Source organism: Echiichthys vipera (assembly GCF_963691815.1).
Source record: "Echiichthys vipera genome assembly, chromosome: 4".
Classification (NCBI taxonomy): domain Eukaryota; kingdom Metazoa; phylum Chordata; class Actinopteri; order Perciformes; family Trachinidae; genus Echiichthys; species Echiichthys vipera.
The window spans coordinates 21,122,574-21,140,560 of NC_139829.1; the positions used below are offsets into that span (position 1 = coordinate 21,122,574).

General features: G+C 42.1%; 2 protein-coding genes across 3 annotated transcripts; one reads left to right on the forward strand and one right to left on the reverse strand.

The window, feature by feature from the left end:
* Positions 1-954: 954 nt before the first annotated feature.
* On the forward strand, positions 955-12,922 carry LOC310945740 (clustered mitochondria protein homolog). 2 transcript variants are annotated; one of them, XM_083911937.1, is made up of 28 exons: positions 955-1,258; positions 2,877-2,974; positions 3,678-3,849; positions 4,389-4,526; positions 4,727-4,881; positions 4,971-5,125; positions 5,904-6,026; positions 6,129-6,261; positions 6,356-6,448; positions 6,580-6,746; positions 7,200-7,379; positions 7,487-7,924; positions 8,148-8,221; positions 8,331-8,435; positions 8,562-8,662; positions 8,913-9,065; positions 9,159-9,221; positions 9,359-9,615; positions 9,713-9,797; positions 9,943-10,096; positions 10,199-10,338; positions 10,607-10,687; positions 10,860-10,985; positions 11,080-11,189; positions 11,309-11,402; positions 11,481-11,606; positions 11,701-11,774; positions 12,090-12,922. In XM_083911937.1, exons 1-28 carry the CDS (start codon positions 1,204-1,206, stop codon positions 12,688-12,690), a joined length of 4,251 nt encoding a protein of 1,416 aa, XP_083768063.1. In that variant the 5' UTR covers positions 955-1,203; the 3' UTR covers positions 12,691-12,922. The 2 variants fall into 2 exon arrangements, with proteins under 2 accessions (XP_083768063.1, XP_083768062.1); XM_083911936.1 differs by having other exon boundaries at positions 956-1,258; positions 6,126-6,261.
* Positions 12,923-15,117: 2,195 nt separating this feature from the next.
* On the reverse strand, positions 15,118-17,648 carry srrd (SRR1 domain containing). Its single transcript, XM_083912560.1, has 6 exons — positions 17,470-17,648; positions 17,348-17,388; positions 17,097-17,257; positions 16,908-17,006; positions 15,513-15,664; positions 15,118-15,424 (listed from the first exon to the last, which is right to left on the reverse strand). Exons 1-6 carry the CDS (start codon positions 17,613-17,615, stop codon positions 15,172-15,174), a joined length of 852 nt encoding a protein of 283 aa, XP_083768686.1. The 5' UTR covers positions 17,616-17,648; the 3' UTR covers positions 15,118-15,171.
* Between the last annotated feature and the right edge of the window lie 339 nt (positions 17,649-17,987).

Consider the following 17,987-nt stretch of genomic DNA (forward strand, 5'->3'; position numbering starts at 1 on the left):
ATAAAGTTTTTAAAAAAAACTTACAGTCCTAAAAAATGCTTTTCTACAAAGTTCAGATTTCACAAATATAGAGAAAGGTGACGTGTATTTATACCTTTTCTACATAAATTCAGTCATTGTAATGGGATGGGTCTTTTAGGTGTGGGAGTTTTATTGTTAGGAGCCAAAATCTACTTTTTTTGTTTGTTTGTTCGTGTTGTTTTTTTACCAGTCATATAACTGATTTTGGGCTGGTGGTGGTCCAAATGAGCATATTATATAATATTCTTTCCCTACTGCAACACTAATGTTGATTTACAGCAGATGAATGCTTGACTTTCCTGTCTTTCAGCTGAGAGGTAACTAGGGCATACCATACTGCAGGTGTTACTTTAAACGTCAATCAACCAGCATGTCATTTGTGGCATTCTAGCAAAACTAAACAAGTCACTTGCTCAGCCTAACCCAAAAGTCTGCTTTGGTTTAAACTGAGATATGTCATGGTATGTGTGATTGGCACATGTAGAAGGTGTAGGCCCCTTTCAACAATGAGGTTGTAACCACATGTAGCGTTACGGACACACCTATTTGTGGCAGGTGAAGTATCTGATAATATTTCTGACAAACTGACTTTACTATCATGAATGTAACATGAACGACCTTGGATTAGAGAAGTATGTGTGGTTTATTTCCCTCTGTTTCCAATAAAAAGCATATATACACATATTCACTAAATTAACATTTGTAACATGAAGTACTTTATGTGAAAAGGTAGGTCAACTGACGCCAATCCACGGCCAAACACACTGTTTAACTTCCACCTCCCCTTCTGGCCTTGTGGCGTTAGGGAGGGAGGAGTGAAACATGCCAGGGGAAGGAAGAGTGAGTAGAGCTAGAATGTGTAGACACACCCAGTCCAACAAAGTGAGAGAAATGCAGAGTAAAGAGCCTGTGTGGAGCAATAAGAGGGTGTGGCTTTTTTTTTTTACTCAGGGAGAACAGATAAGCTGAGTTTGCTTTGTAGAGAGGGGCAGGAGTCACAATCCTGAACAGACAGCCACTTACTTTCTCTCTGCTGGGCTCTCTTCACAGTATAGCGTTTCCACTCACTCTCTTGTGAATTTCTCCAGCAGTTTGAAGCAAGACTTTGAGGGGAAGCAGCTTCCAGCACAGAGGAGTAAAGACACAAGAGGACAGCGCAAAAAAACTACAACACCAGCAGCCATGAAGGACAAAGTGAGGAAAGGAGGAGGAGGAGGAAGAAATCCGACCAAGGCTGGTGAGAAATAGTTTTCTGCTCCTCTCTCTCGCTGTCCCTCTTGTTCATGCCCTTTCCTCTTCCTTCTTTTTTTTCGTCTGGTGCCTCTCTCACTGTGAGAATGTGAAGAGGGTGGGAGATTTAGCACTGCACTGCTGCTTTGAATATGGCTGGTGCTGTTCTCTGCTTTCACCAGCTTTTTAACCACTGGGAAAATCTGTTCTGCATTTTTTAACTTAAAATAACTTGTGGTATTCACACAAACACATGCTCAAATCAACATGAAATCCTCAGACACATTGCAAACCCTCACTTTGATCCCTTAAAGTTCCCCTTCAGTCAAAATAGCTTTCGTCTTGTTCCTACAGTTGGATGTTGGAGACTCACTGTGCAGAATGATGTATGTGCAGGAGAAACTGTATTAATACATGTCTGGAGGGGAGCTTTAAGTACAAATAATAGCTTTTATTTAACCCTCTTTACACAGCTGTTGATAAAAAATCAAAAGCCTCCCATCTATTTTTCAACCACTTCATCTACCTTATGATTGCTTCTTGTTTTGCCAAACTCAAGTGGGCCTTTCAACTTCTTTGAACCTTTGTCAATCCCATTACACAATGCAGAGTGATTAAGTTAAGGATGAGTGTGTGTCTTCAAGTGAGATTGGGATATGAATCTATGGGCACAGCATCCTAACCAACAGGTTTGAAGTTATTAATTAACATATAACACTTCTGACAGCTCGTTCAGTTTATGGTACAAAGTAACCTCAGAGATCAGTGCCAAAATAAACTCTGAAAACAAAGCCGTTTTCAGGAGTAGTAAGGCAGCAGAGGCTGATGGCTCCAAGCCTGCAGAGAGGAGGGACCGTCCTCCAACCAATCGTGAACAGAGAAGCTAGTTTTTTGGGTGCTCTCCAGGGGTAAAGCAGTCCCAGATTGACAGTAAAGAGCTGGGGATTTACTGTTAGAATGAATTACAATCTTTAGAGATCAGTGCAAAGTGGATTTTCTTCTTTGTCATGTCCATACAAAAAGCATTGTATATACAATATGTGCATGCATCCATGAACGCAAGCACGCTCTACTGCTAAGCTATTAGTTTGTTACTTCATGTTATTTAGCGTTCTGTTGTCTCTACATGCCAGCGATGGGTGTGGTTGTCCCTTAACCCTGAGATGACATGAAGGCAAATTCAACAGGTTTAGTCACACAGCAGGTTGAGGAACACGCTAGGACCTGCTCTCCCTCTGCTTCTGCTGTGTGTGTAAAAAGGCAGACACACCCCACTTTCCCTTTCTTTGACAGTTCCTTACATAAATTCACCCTCAGGCACTCTCCCTCTCTCTCTCTCTCTCTCTCTCTCTCTCTCTCTCTCTCTCTCTTTCTCTCTCTCTCTCTCTCTCTCTCTCTCTCTCTCTCTCTCTCTCTTGTTTGAGTCTGAAGCAAAGAACAGATCATGGAAATTGAGTTTAATAAGTCATGATGATGATTCAGTCATTCTTCCGTTCATTTATTCATGCCTTTTTATACAGCAGCATAGGATTTTAGGATAACAGGGGCAGGAAAACAATTATTTGCTTGTCCAGTGCAGTGCTCTGTGATTATCCTCAGGTAGTTTATTTCTCTCCTTCAAACAGATGTAACGAGCCTGACTGGTGTTGGTATTAAACAACATGAGGACACATCATTCCCTCTGAAAGTCCAGGGAGCAGGAGTAGAGCCATTTGAGCTGCAGGTACAAACCCTCTTACTCACTCTTTGGTAATATTAAAATGGAAACCAATAGTTTTGCAGGACTACTCTAATGGATAAAATATTATATATATATATATATATATATATATATATATATATATATATATATAAGGCAGGTTTATAATATCCATGGCATTACTTGCTGTCAGTGGTGGAATGCAACAAAGAACATTTACAGAAGTACAAATTTGAAATACATTTACTTTACTTGAGTATTTCCATTTTATGATACGATATACTTATACTTCTCTATCTTAGAGGCATATACTGCATGTATGACAACTTTATGCAGTTTTTCATGCCGTTACTGTCCAGTGAAAACATTTATGTGTTGATAACATTTTCCAACTTCTTAAGCTAATTAACTATTAAAATACCCTCTTGGATTAACTGAAAAATGCATCATCACAAAGCTGAAAACAGGGCTGTTTTTCAGACACCATGAAAAATTGACTTTTCAGAGATATGTGGTTCTCACAGGACGGCAGCTATAAAAACATGTGATCTTATAGGGTAAAAATTAGGAACATTTTATTGCACAATGATCAGTTTTACTTATGAATGCATGACTTTGACTCGTAGTGGAGTGTTTTCACTATGTTGCATTAGCACTTTTACTTTAGTAAACAATCTGAATACTTATATAACCACTGCTTGCTGTGTGAAACCACATGTCTTTGTAGGTCCATGGATTTTGGCTTGTTCAAGATGCAATAATGACTCTGCTTTCGAGAGAGGAGGTGTGTCCGCGTTCCAACTTGTCGCTGGCAATCGCTGGTACAACTCTGGACCCCCTCGCAGAACTGCAAAGCCTCAAGGGGCTTAAACCAGGAGCCATCCTCCGCCTGGTGGAAGGTAGGTTTTTTGTTCTTTTAAATCAGCTTCATGTCCAATCTACATTTTAAGCATGCTTTTCTTTAATGCATTGTATGTCAGGACTTTGATGTTATTCATTTGATGTGATTGCATCACAGCCATCACCCTTTCTCTTTCACACACACTTAAGTCTCTCTCACCTCAATGCAAATAGCTGACTCACCTTTTCAGAGTCAACATAACAAGTTTTATAGTTGCAGAGATTGCAAGTGTGTGCCAACTAATTAGTCTGTCTCTCACCATCTAGCTGTTGAAATACTGTAACAAACTATTTTCCCATGGGTTAGTACGGTATCCTAGCAGATTTGCGTCTATGAAAATATGCATCATTGATAAATGTATACTCAATGTGCTATTCAAATCAAAACACAAGATAAACGCTCTTTATTTCATTTTAATGGGATTGTGGAATCCTAAAGTAGAGTATTTGTCCTGTACATTCTGGCTGTTTAAAAAGAGTCCACAGTTCCATAAAGGTCAGTGTGACCTTTATAATACCACCATCTGTCTGTTTCCAGAACCTTACACCGCCCGCTCAGCCAGGCTCCATCTGGCTCGTGTGCTGGAGCTGCTGAGAACGCCAGGACCTCAGGATGCTATGAGAGAAGGACGCTCACCCAGTGTACTGGAGACACTCACACGTACACAAACACCAGGTACACACACACACACACACACACACACACACACACACACACACACACACACACACACACACACACACACACACACACACACACACACACACACACACACACACACACACACAGTGTGCACTTAGACAAAATGGTAATACAAGGATACAAAATGAACAATCAAGAACTACCTGAAAATCTCTTCTTTTCTACCACTGCAGAATCTAGCTCATCAAATGTAAAGAGCCTGAAACGCTCTCTAAGCAACACAAAAACAGAACCAACCAACCAGGATGGAGCTCCGCCTGAGTACCTCCTCCCCGGTTCCTCAGACAGACCACTCATGGCCCTGCTACCGCAAAGCTCCCAACCCGAGGTAGGTCAATACCTGGGATCTTGTTTCACACATAGCCAGTCTGCATGCACACGCAGAAGCAATGAATCTCTGTGACTTTGTCTCATCAGGCCCCCAGCTACCTGAGGGACTTGTCTCTCAGCTGTTGGAACCCAGCTCCAGGAAACAGGAAGCTGCAGGGAGATTTCCTGTACATCACTGTGGTGACAATGGAGGGACGACGGTGTGACATCACATCTTGTCCCAAAGGTTTCTTCCTCAATAGGTAAAGAAATAACATATGATATCAACTGTTTTTTGTTTATGTTTCCAGTGGTGAAGGCGACCCTCTTGGATGTCCCTTCAGTGAATTAAACCCCCCAGAGTAGGCTGTGTATTGGCAAGAATCTAGTATCATAATACAGGGATTACGATTCAATACATTGTGATATTATAAGGAAGGCGATATATTGAGATTCTTTATCTAATCTACCCTAATTTTTAGAAAACTGTCCTAGTGGAAAGAACGCACCACCATATGTGCGTTGTTACGTAGGAGTGGAAGAGCCAAACATTACACATTTATACTGCCAAAAACTGTGTGGGATTAGCATACAATGGTTATGTCTGTAAAGGGGAGACTTGTGGGTACCAACATAATCTGTTTTCATTCAGATATCTTGAAGTCTGGAGTCAAGGGACCCCTTTAAAAATGGCCAGGCGGATAACATGTTATCAGTGGATGCCTAATGCCATCTAATTTCATATGATATCTTCACATTGGCTTTAAAATGTAGCATGCCCTGCGGGTCTCAGAGGGTTAATTAAAAGTCGATATGTTGTTTTTAAGAATCGATACAGTATCACAAAACATATTAATGGGATATTCAAGTGTATATATGCTGGGGGTTTTTTCCGCCCCTGCCCCTCAGACAGCTTACAGTGAAACATGTTTGAAAGCCTAGTGGTATGTCTTATTTCCGTTCTGCCACTGTAACTTTACCTGGATAAATCATTCAGCTTCATAATGAGTTGCCTCCCCCCCCCCTTTTTTTCCCTCTCAGGTCTACAGAAGAATCATTTGATCCTCGTCCTGCACAGTCGTCCCCAGTTTGTCACAGTTTCACTGACCTGCTCTGTCACATCAGCCCTGCCTTCAAACAAACTCTGACCACACTCAAAAACAGGTGACATTAAAAGTATTCATGCATGCAAGTATATATTCCAAAGTCAAATCATTAAGTGATCTTATGAACTGATATTGTAAACTGTTTCTTTTCTTCCAGCAGGTCCCAGTTACCTCCAATAGAGGTGATGCCCACTCCTTACCACACCCTGAGCTGGCTCGGGCCTCCTTGTGCCTCTCGCACTCACAAAAACACCTTCAGCAGACTGGGAGTGGACGAACAGTCAGCAACACAGGTTATTTACAACACAGCATAATTGTTTGTTTCTATTATTTGAGTAGTGTGCCGCTGGTGGTGATAACAATTGTAAGTATGTGTGTTATGCATAGGCTCCAGACTGGAATGAGGAGTTGCAAGCTGCCAGAGATCTTCCACAAGTTAGTCTGGAGGAGCGGCTGCAGAGAGACAAAGCTCTGCTCCAGGTAACCAAGAAAAGCTGTAATTTAGCTCAAAGCAACAGCAGGGCAGTTCAGGACTCTTACTGCCTGTTTACTTTCTTTGTTTGCTCAACATCTCCTCCCCTTAACTTTATTTGTAACTGTTTTTTTCTCAGGTCAACAGTGCATTTGTTAGGGCTGTGATGCAGGGGGCAGAAACTGTAGTAGACGGCTTTGTAGAGCCGGTGAATGGAAACCCAGAGGACCCAGCTTTCCTGTGGGGAGGCCTGTTCATGAGCCAGGGGGCAGCAAGCTCGATGTTTGGAGGGGACAGGGGGCGCAGGTGAGAGCAAATCACCTGTTCAATGATGACAGTGTTTATCCCAGAGCCATCATTGCATCGACTAATGCCAAAACTGGACTCCTATTAATACATACAATGTTTAATACTGTCTATTTTAAAAATGATCTCTAAAATATCTATTGTTTTTTATACAGTTTTTATACAATGTGCCTGTTGTCTCTTTGTCTTTTGTACCTTAAGAGCACTAATGTGAGGGTTTCTACCTCAATTTCGTTGTACCTTTCAATGACATTTAAAGACATTCTGTTCTATTCAATTCTATGATGAGATCCCATAGATGTCAGAGCCATTTGCTCTTAGTCGTATACATTGTACACTGTGGCCCCATGTTGTCCCTGATACAAGCACAATAAAATAGTTTTTCTTTCAGTTTTAGAATGGCATTTGATTTGGACCCGATTATTGGAATGTTTCCTCATCTTCTACTCACAGAGCTGCTCAGAGGCTGGAGCTTAAAGGAGTACAGGCCTACAGTGACATCGAGGGGCTGCAGGGGCTGCACACTCTACCTACAGCCATTGCAGACTATAGAGGCGTGCGTCTGTCTGCTCAGGGTCTGGCTCCTGGGCTGGAAGGCTCAGAGCAGGACCAGGCAACTAATCCTGCCTCAAGGTAGTGGACCCATTGTTCAGCAATCCACTAAGGTAGTGGTGTCACGCCGTGAGGTAGAACTCTTTGTGCTTTTTTCTGCTAATTGTATTTCTTATTTCGCTTTATAGAGGCTTGCTGTATGGGATAAATGCGGGGCCCCAAGAGTCCCCCCAACGCAGACGCCTGCTAGAGCTCTTGGCTCTTGCTGCCAAATCTCTGTCTCTGCAGAAACATGTTGTTTTGACACCCAACAATCACAGAGTACCACTGTTCACCTCAATGGATGCTCAGGGACTGTTGGGGGCTGACGGGAGGTTCTACATACTGGATGTGTTCAGGAGCTTCCCAGCTGATGCCAACTTCTGCCCAGAGGTGGAAAGAGAGGGTCAGTCAGTCACTGGAGAAGAAGAGAGTAATACAAGCTGTGAAGCGGACGAGGAGAAGAAGGGTTGCCTTACAGAAGGCTGGCCAGAGAATTATCAATCGGACCATGCACTTCCACAGAGCTTCCCTCACGGACTCTGTAGACTGAAGCCAGAGCTGCTGCAGGCTTTCATCCAGCACAAGTGAGTTCTGCATGAAATAAAACACTTTAAACTCAGTTTTCAAAGTGTTTTCCATGAAGGTGAAGTGTGTGTGTGTGTGTGTGTGTGTGTGTGTGTGTGTGTGTGTGTGTGTGTGTGTGTGTGTGTGTGTGTGTGTGTGTGTGTGTGTGTGTGTGTGTGTGTGTGTGTGTGTGTGTGTGTGTGTGTGTGTGTGTGTGTGTGTGTGTGTGTGCGCTTCTTTTAGACATTGCCAGTTTACTCAGCGTGTCAGGGAGACCTTGGAAGAGAACGGAGGCTTTGAAGAATGTGCAACAGCTTGTAAGTTTTAGTTGATCTAACTGAATGGAAACCAATGTTATAGTTAGAAATACATGCAGAACTTTTAGACTTTATATATATGTATATTGACATGCGTGTATACTTGCAGGTGATTCTCGAGCCACTAAGGCAGTACGAACTGTTTGTAAAGAAGTGGGCTCAGTCAGCGACATCATCTTTGAGATGCGCTTTAACCCAAGCGTCTTCTCTCCAGGTACCAAGAGAAACTACACACGCACGCATGCACGCACGCACGCACGCACGCACGCACACACACACACACACACACACACCTATTGCTGGAACTCAAGGTGACAAGCTTCTTGTGCTTTGTGTTCAGAAACATCCTTCCCTCCTGGTGAAAGTCAGTCAATGAAGCTGCAGCAGAGGTTACTGAGGGAAGCTGCAGCTTTCATCATCACACATCGGATACCAGCTTTTGTAAGCAGATCTTATGTTTGCATACTATAATAGGCACATCTACTGCGAACATGACAACAACCAGCTCAGCATATGTGTGTGTGTGTGTGTGTGTGTGTGTGTGTGTGTGTGTGTGTGTGTGTGTGTGTGTGTGTGTGTGTGTGTGTGTGTGTGTGTGTGTGTGTGTGTGTGTGTGTGTGTGTGTGTGTGTGTGTGTGTGTGTGTGTGTGTGTGTGTGTGTGTGTGTGTGTGTGTGTCTTTGTGTGTTCAGGTGGAGTATTGCCTACATAGCAATGAGGCACCAATGGATGGTTGGAGCCTGAAACAGGCTCTGCACCAGAGAGGAATCAACCTCCGGTATCTCGGTCATGTGATCAAAACCATCAGCCAGTCAGAACACAAGGAGCGCCTGAGGCATTTAATGGTGTGTTTGATTTAAACTAGTCTTGATGATGTAGTCACTCTTGTAACTGTGCTTTCTAACACCGACCCCCCTCCCCCTTTCCATCTTAACCAGAGATTGGTCATAGGGGAAATTTTCACCCGCTCAACAAGAAGAGTGTTCAACAATTTCCTCCAGGTATTTTACAATATTCTGCACAGACAATTCAAATTCATTTTTTATGTTTGCACAAAGTCAGGTGGGGATATAGCAGCAGGTGTGGGTCGACACGCTCCAGACAGAATTAACTGCAGCCTCTGGTTATGTCTTTGCAGGGTGTGGACGTGCCTAGTCTCTCTGTAGCTGTCAGTCATTTCCTCTGCTGCCTATTGGTTCCCCACTTCACACCCACTCCTGTTGGGGAGGACACAAAGAAAAAGTCAAGGCGGCGTGGCAGAGGAGCCGGGGCTGGGGCAGGAGTCGGGGCCGGGGCCTCTGAGACCATGCCCTGGAGCACGCTCACTGGGGCTGAGCTGTGGAACCTGGTCTGCCAGGACGCTGCTGAAACATATAACGTCACTGACAGCCTTGGGTGAGGACACAGCCTTTGTTTGTTCTCCTCTCATGTTTGTTTTTTTAGTTACACAATGGCTCAGTTTTAGAACAACTGTCATTTTTCTCTACAACAGCTCTGGTCCAAACCACCTGGTGGAGCACTACGGCCTTCAGAAGCTCTCATTGCTCAGAGAGTTCTGTTTAAAGACTGGAGTCCAGGTAACAGACATCTGTCACCAGACCAACTGAAACACATATATACAGTATATTAGTAATGTTGTAATATACATAATTTGTAAATACAATATGTCAGAGACACTGCATAATTAAAGGGGAAAGTGTGTTGTTTCTGTGTTTACATCAGTTGAGACTGAGAGACTACATCCTTGACAACCAAAATAAAGCTCCCATTGGACCAGACGACGTCCTCAACATCTTCCCTGTTGTCAAGCACATTCACATGCCAACTGTGGACGCATCAAAAGCACTTCGTGTGGCACAGAACTTCATTCAGAAGGGTGAGTCGATAAGCAGTACTCTTCAAGCTCAATGTGTGCTTTTCAACAAAATCTAAATGAAAAGTAAATTCTGTCCAAATATATTGTGTTTCCTAACTGCAGGTCTGCTGGATCAGGCCCATGACAACTTGAAAGAAGCAGCCTACTTGTTTGGTAGAGTATGTGATGACCTGAATCCCGAGGCGTGTTATTGCCACAGCCTGTTGGCCAAGGTGGCCTTCGTGCAGGGAAAGGCAGCTGAGGTATGCGCCTCAACTTTTTACCGCTAACTCATTTTGCAGTGGCGGAAAGTAACTAAGTACATTTTCTAGTACTTTACGTAAAGTACTGTGTAACTGGTCTACTTTTTGCTACATATATCTGAAAGCTTAGTTACAAGTTACTTGCACTTCCACTCACAAACAGCCAGATTACCTGTGCCAATTTCATGAGTTACGGAAGTGATTATTGTTCTTAATATTGTACATGAAGCTGGCCATTTATTGTTGTCGTCACTTTTCCGTTCTCAAGGCTCGCAGTGTCCAGCTGAAAGCAGTGGTCATCAGTGAGAGAGTGCTTGGCTTTGACCATCCAAACACTATCCAGCAATATGTGAGTACCACAACACTTTTTTTAATCCAGAGGTACCACTACTGGAAATCGAACCCCTGTTCACTTTGATAAAGATATGAACTGTGGTCAATAATGACACATTTCTGTCTGTTTTTATGCACTGTGTCATGTGTGAAGAGTGTGATTATTATCATTCTTTTGTTATACGCAGGCCCTTTTGGGTGTGTATGTGTTTGCCGGAGGAGAGACTGCCCTGGCACAGAAGTGTCTTCTCAGAGCTCGTCTACTAATGCTCACAGTCCACGGAGAGGACCACCCCTACACCGCAACACTGGATGTAGGATACAACACGTTGGAGTTCAACCCAAGCACAACAGCGGCTTTTCACGATATCATTATATACAATATTTCCTCTCATGGTTTTCTTGCAGAGCTGTCTTGGTTTGTTGCTGACTGGAGATCAGAGAGGGCAGTTCTTAAAGAACGCCCTCAGACTCAACACCTCTTTCTTTGGCCCCACAGATCTGCACACTGCTCTCAGGTAAGCAACATTTATAGCTTTCACTCATGTTATGTATAAAAAGCAATAAAGTTGATCTACTTTGATCTACATTTCTAACATCTAACACAATGTATCTCTCTGGTTCCTTGTCTATGCAGTCAGCACCTGTTGGCCCAGTGGATGTGCAGCAAGGGTGACTACCGAAGTGCTATGACCCATGAGAAAGAGGCCCTTACTGCTTTTACCTCCATTGTCAGTATATCTTTTTGAGCGTGCATAAGAAAGATAGATTGTGTGTACGCGTCATCTTATGGTTATTTTCTTCCTTAGCTTGGAGAGGATGACGCTCAGACACGCTGCAGCAAAGTGTTTCTGTGCACCATAACCAAGCAAGCAGTGAAGGTGGAACGCTCTCTCAGACAGGCAGGAGCTGACTGCACGGAGCAGGCAGTGGAGGTATATGCCCAGGAGCTTGTGTGATCTCTGATACCACTGAATCAAAGGAAAAGGAAAGTGTGTTTATGAGTCTCCCTGTCCTCACTTTTCTCAGTGTCTAACATCCACATCTGACACTGCGCTGGAGCAAATGGTTCTAGTGACAGGGATCAGGAGCATCACACACAGGTAAATATTCACTGCAATCCTGCACTATAGAGAATAAAAGTCAGACCTTTTAAACACTAAGTGATTCATAGCTTTTCTCTAAAGCTTAAAATGGTGAAGATTTTTTAAATTATCGGAATATTTGCCATTTTTATTGCTGTTACAAAAATGCAAGAAATGTCATTTAAAGCTAGTACATACAGTACATTAGAAACTCTAGAGAATTCCACTTAAATCACCTTATCAAACACAACTTGCTCCAGAAGCATGCATGTGTATTTCAATAATATGTTGTGAGATAGGAAAGCAACTCATGAATTCACTGGGTTTTCACAGAGACGGGCTCCAGGAGTATACAAAGAAACACAAAGAACTAAAGGCAGCGGTGGCAAAAGAACTGGGATTCATAGTTACCAATGAGCTCGTCGCCTCGGAGACTGTGATCGGAGAAGAGAAAAGCTCCGATCCAGAAACGGGAAGCCGGGAGGAAGCTGAAGATGGTGGGAGCCCAGCGGTGGAAAATAACAGCAAGAGCCAACCGGAGCAGCCAGGGGAAGAGACCTCAGTGAAGAGTGCCGCTAATGGTCATGTGGTTGAACCAACTGAGGAGAACCAGCACGCTGCTGAGGTCAAGATAGTGAATGGGGAGTCAGAGGTCAGAGAGGAAACTGAGACCAGTGCACCACATGAAGTAAACAGCAACACAGCCAATGGGGAGATACAATCTAATGCAACAGTTGATGAGATGAAGTCAGAGTCAGATGAGGTGAATGGTGAAATGAATGGAGCCTGTGACATCCCTGTAAGCCCATCAGTCCTTAAGAGTAAAGGAACCTGGGCAGATGTTGTTTCGAAAGCCAATGGAGGAGGAAACACAGCCACAGCGGTCAACGGAGTAGCAGGTAGCGTCACTGCTAATGGAGAAGCTGAAGAGTGAAAACATATCAAAACAGGAAAACAGTGTTGTAGTCAAGTTTTTCTAAGTCACTGCTGTAAGATACATCTCTCCCAGTATCCTAGACGGAATTTAATCCAATGAACATGAAGCAGGCAAAAGAGAGTGAGATGATGAGTATTACTTTGTACTAGAGATGTTATTGCTGATGCTGGGAGAGGGCTGTACTGTTGAGTACTATGTTTTTCAACAATAAACTTTTTACTCTGGTTTACCAGTGATGTTTTTTTTATTTTTGCACACAGACATAGAAAATAAGCATTGTAAACATGTGCGATGGTAATATGACGCTACTACCAACTGCAACTGATGTGCTCACAACACCTCAATTGGAGAACCATCTAAAAGTAAACCAGCACACCTGTGTGATGGATAACTTACTAACAATCACTTTACAGGAGTGTTTTTCATGTGGATTAGGTAAAACATCTGAAGAAATCAATCTGCAAAGCCTTGACCTTGCTTAAGATATGAAAACCATCATGAGAAAATGTTTTGTTTTTGCATAAAAATGTAAATGATATTGCAGGATAACACTCTAGAAAGAACACATTCTGAAAAGTAAGTTCCCACAATGAAAGAGTGTTACCTAGAGATGTGCATGTCCCACCTGCTGAACAAGTAGGAGCCACGCCCACGTGCACACAGAATCCCTGAAAGGTGCAGCTGGGTGTGGTCAGAAATGTATGGAAAGCCACAATGTCTTTCATACCTAAACTTTATGTTTAGACAAAATGCATGTTAACATGTAGATTCTGGCTGTAGGCTACCTATGCATTTTTTGTAGAGTCTACCATCCGTTATGCCTTGGGGCTCATAGAGATGTTACAGACTACGTATATCATGTCAGGGAGAGCACTGAAATACACTCAGCTCTTCTTTTCCCTGTAAACCTTCACCGTCCCCCACTGAAGGTCTACATTGGCTTCTTTTAAACCACAACTATCTTAGGTTTCATACACGTTATTTCCTTCAAGGTTCTTCTTCTAACAAGTGTGTGGACGCCCATATCAGTAATTTCTACATGTTTCCTTACATTGTTGTTCAACATCATGAATATGTATTAGTGCCTCGATTCATTGGCCACAATCAAAAAAGGCACACTAATGCGTCCTTTTTTGTTGTTCTTAAAACTGCCGTATTTAAAAAGACACACCAGAACTTGAAGTAGAGTGTGACCTCTTCCTGCAGCTCTCCCTGTCTGTCCTGAGCTCCTGTATCTCCGTTGGAACGCCCTCGGCTCCTCTCATTTCGCCATTGCCTGAAAATGTGTTTCAGACGCTGCCTGGCCACCCACAAATCTGCTGAAGACCAAACCACCTCAAGATCAGAAGTGGATTTCAGCAGCCCTGTGGAAAAACCAGCAGAGGCCTGAAACTGTTGTATGATCCACCAGAGCCGTCCCTTATACATCATCAGGTCTCCACTCCAGAGCGCTTTTTCCACCACCGGCTTCTCTTGTGGATGGACCTCTGGAAGGTCAGACTGTCCTGTCCTGCTTGGGGCACACCGCTCACAATCTATGGAGCTCAAAAGAGAGCCTGCCACATTCTGGACATGGACAGGTATTACCTGATGATCACAGAGACTCTCTGGTGCAGTTCAGCTGGTTGAAAGACAACATATCTTTCCTCCAGCAAGATAATCTTGGACCAGGTTATCATTTATTGATTCCTATTTTCAATTGGTTTCTGGTTTAATTTCCCACACCTGTTTGTAAGTGTTTGTGTGTGACATTAAATTTGTTACTTGTTACTATTTCAGTGAGTGTCTTTAGTGTTTTCAGCAAACATGCGGACTCATTCATAGAAGAGGATTACATTATTGCAGTACTTCATTCAGAAATATAAAAACTTACTATAAAAGTACATTTAGTTACATTTGATGACACTTGGTAGTAGTTTGTCTTAAGGCCTCATGTTCCAATGGTGGAATTGAACCAGAGACCTTCGGATCAAGCACCTCCTATGTTACAGTAAAGTAAAGTGTCATGTTTGGTTAGATAGAAATTACCAGACCACGATAGGTGTGCTTCTACTTGTGATGGATAGCGGAGACACAAATAACTAGAAGTTGCTTCTATTTTTTCTCCCTCTCTCAAAATGTCCTCTTTTCTTTCACCCCCCCCCCCCCCCCCCCATCCATACAAAGGACACACAAGAGTCCCTCCCCAGGTTTAATCGGTAAAAATATAACCAAACTCGGTGTTAACATGCATTTTAATATTATATAAGATATTATTTGTGCAACTTGTAACTGTGATGTGACACCCGTGATGTCACATTATCCTGGAGTACACTCGTACATACTATAGCTGCGGAAAGGCTAGAAAATAAGATTCAAACTACTGTACCATGAAAGTATTGCAAGATTTAGTCCTCAATTTGAAGTGGGGTTCTTTTATTTTTAAAAACTGCTTATATCAATGCAAAAATAAAAAAAAAAGAAGTGTCCATCTCTTGTTCATCTCATGTCGCAGCTCTGTGTTTCCCTCTGAATGATCTCTAAATCGGGGCAGTGTTGGTACTGTGGTTCAGGCGGCTCTGCCCAGGTGGATTGTGGGAGTCTGTTAAGGCTGCTGGTAGGAAAGGAGATGACTGCAGTGTCACTGAAGACGTCAATAAGACGGGATGGACAGGGCAGCTGTCTCTCCTCACACACAGACACAGCCTGAGTAATGTAGCCGTAGTCCCGCTTGAACTCTCTCTCGATTGTTCTGTTGGGACGACAGACAGGAAACGTCATCTCACCGCTCCTGCCATTTATTTTTATCATCATCTCCATCATTCACGTCCTGTACTAACCTGTCCATCATGCCACTGAAGCTGTTTCCAATGATTATCATCAGAGGAAGACATTGTGTGCTCCAATTCTTCCACAGAAGGTTGTTGTACAGGGCTTTCCCACAATGCATCAGGTAAAAGAGTGTGGGTTTCGTTGCCAGACGCTTCCCCTCCTGCACAACACAGCGAGACACAATGCTGTTGTTTTTGCATTCATTTCCTACTTTCCCGGGCAGCCAGTAAGCTGTGAAAATCTACTATCTTGGGTTTCATCAGGGTTCTTTAATTGTTGTACACTAATATATTTGCAATGTAAAACAAAATCAGTTTAAAGAGAACGTTTCTAAAGGTATATTGATGAGCATATGTGTTGTATATAAAATGGGGATAGTGTTTATATTTCTGTTCTATTGGGTTGTGTATAAAACCAGGACCATGTTTACATGTGTACTGTATGTATATAGAATATGGTTATATTTATATTGTAGATTATAGAATCAATATGGTTATTTAAATGTATATTGTATTGGGTTAAAAATAAAATAGCGATAATTGTTCATACATCATATTGGGTTGTTTATAAAATAGAGGAAATTGTTTATATTTATAACACATTTGGTTGTATATAAAACAGGGACAGTTGTTTATATTTATAGCTTATTGGTTGTATATAAAATAGGGATAAGTGTATAGATATGAATATGATAAATAGTGGATAAGGGGGTAGGAACAAACGAGTGCAAACGTAATATTTAAATATGTGTTGCTTGTATATTGGGTTGCTATATATTGTATATATTTCTTGTTTATTGAATGTTTCATGAACATTCATGTTGATGTTTATTTCCTATGGGGCTTTATCTATTTATATTCTTTTTAACATTTTTGAAATAAAGAAATTGAATTCATTCATTTGGCAGTACTGATAAGTATTTATATTAAATTGGCCGAATGATTAGTTTTTTTAATTTCGAACATGTGAAAGTTATAACATTATAAATATAAAGAATGTAGAGAAAAGGAAAAACAACAAAAAAACAACCAACAAACAATAATAATAACAAAATAAGAATAACCTTATTTTGCTGTTGTTTTTTCCCCTTTTTTGCCAGTTATAAAACACAAAATGACCAACACCACATTTAAACAGTTTAACATGTCAGAAAAGGAAAAGTAAGAAGAATAACCACCCCTTCTCCATTTTCAAACTTCTTCTATTCTTCTCTTTCATAATATATAATTTAGACATTTTGCCTAGACACTTTATATATATACATACATATATATTTTATTAGTACATCTAAAGATTCAAAAACACTCGTAGGCTACGATCCATTTGTTCTCCCCATCGTATACCAGCTAACTATTTATTTTTAATTAATTTTTTTTTTTAAACATGAGTTCTCAACAACTGACCTCGTTTTCAGTGAGTACTGTGAGACCCAGCTCTCTCAAAACATCCCTCTCTCCAGGTGTGAACATGGGGTCATAAACAGAGCAGTCCTTCAGTGGGATCTGAGGGAGAGGAGCAGTGACATACAGTCATTATGTGTTTTCATTTTACCTTCTGTTTGTTATCTAAACTGGCCATGCACGTCCTCTCACCTGTGCTGCATCCAGCAGCAGCAGCAGCATGGAGAGCTGGAAGCGAGCTGAGACACAGGAGGAAAAGGACCCGAGCCCATAACAAACACACTCCAGCTGTGGACACAGTCTGCCCTCTCTGTCTGCGGGGTCCTCTGCTGATCCAGCCACCAACATCTGCTCTGAAGACAAGAGTCATGAAAGGGTCACCAAATTACTCCACAGCCAAAATAAATAATAAAAAAAACACTAAACTTGTGCAGCTAACTCACCTTTCCACGCTTGCCAGAATTCCTCGCATCTTAGCTCCGACCTAGAGAGCGGAAATACGCAGTTAACTTACTACACTCCACCTGGAAAATTACTTATATTCCTTCTTTATATAACTTCTTACACTGTGTCTCTGATGCGTTTAATAGTTTTCCCAACGTCCAGCTTCTCCTGGTCGCTCGTTGCATTTGATGACACTCGTGAGTTTGATTTCCGCGCTGCGCCTTTTCGTCGCCGGGCAACCTGCCACCCCTGCCCGGTGTCCGACATCTCTTCTGATCCACCGGTGCCCCGTGTAACGTTTCACACACATATACACACGTCTGATACATATATATTTAATTTATTAACAAAGTTTTAATGTAAGTGCTGCCGTGGGTTGGCAATGTGTGGCACGTCTGAAGCATATGGGATTGTTTTGAGTGTAACACACGTATTTCGCTTCCGGTGTCATGCCCCTTTTTCAGTTTTAAAAAAAGTATTTTTTATTTATTTTCACTGATTATGTATTTTCTACTCGCTTCATGTATAAACCTTAATGTATTTTACACAGAGCACTGTCGCTTTGTTTATAATGTTTTTGAGAAATGCAAATCTAAAATTCCTACGCGAAGTTGTAATGTAGTGAATTGCTCTAATAAA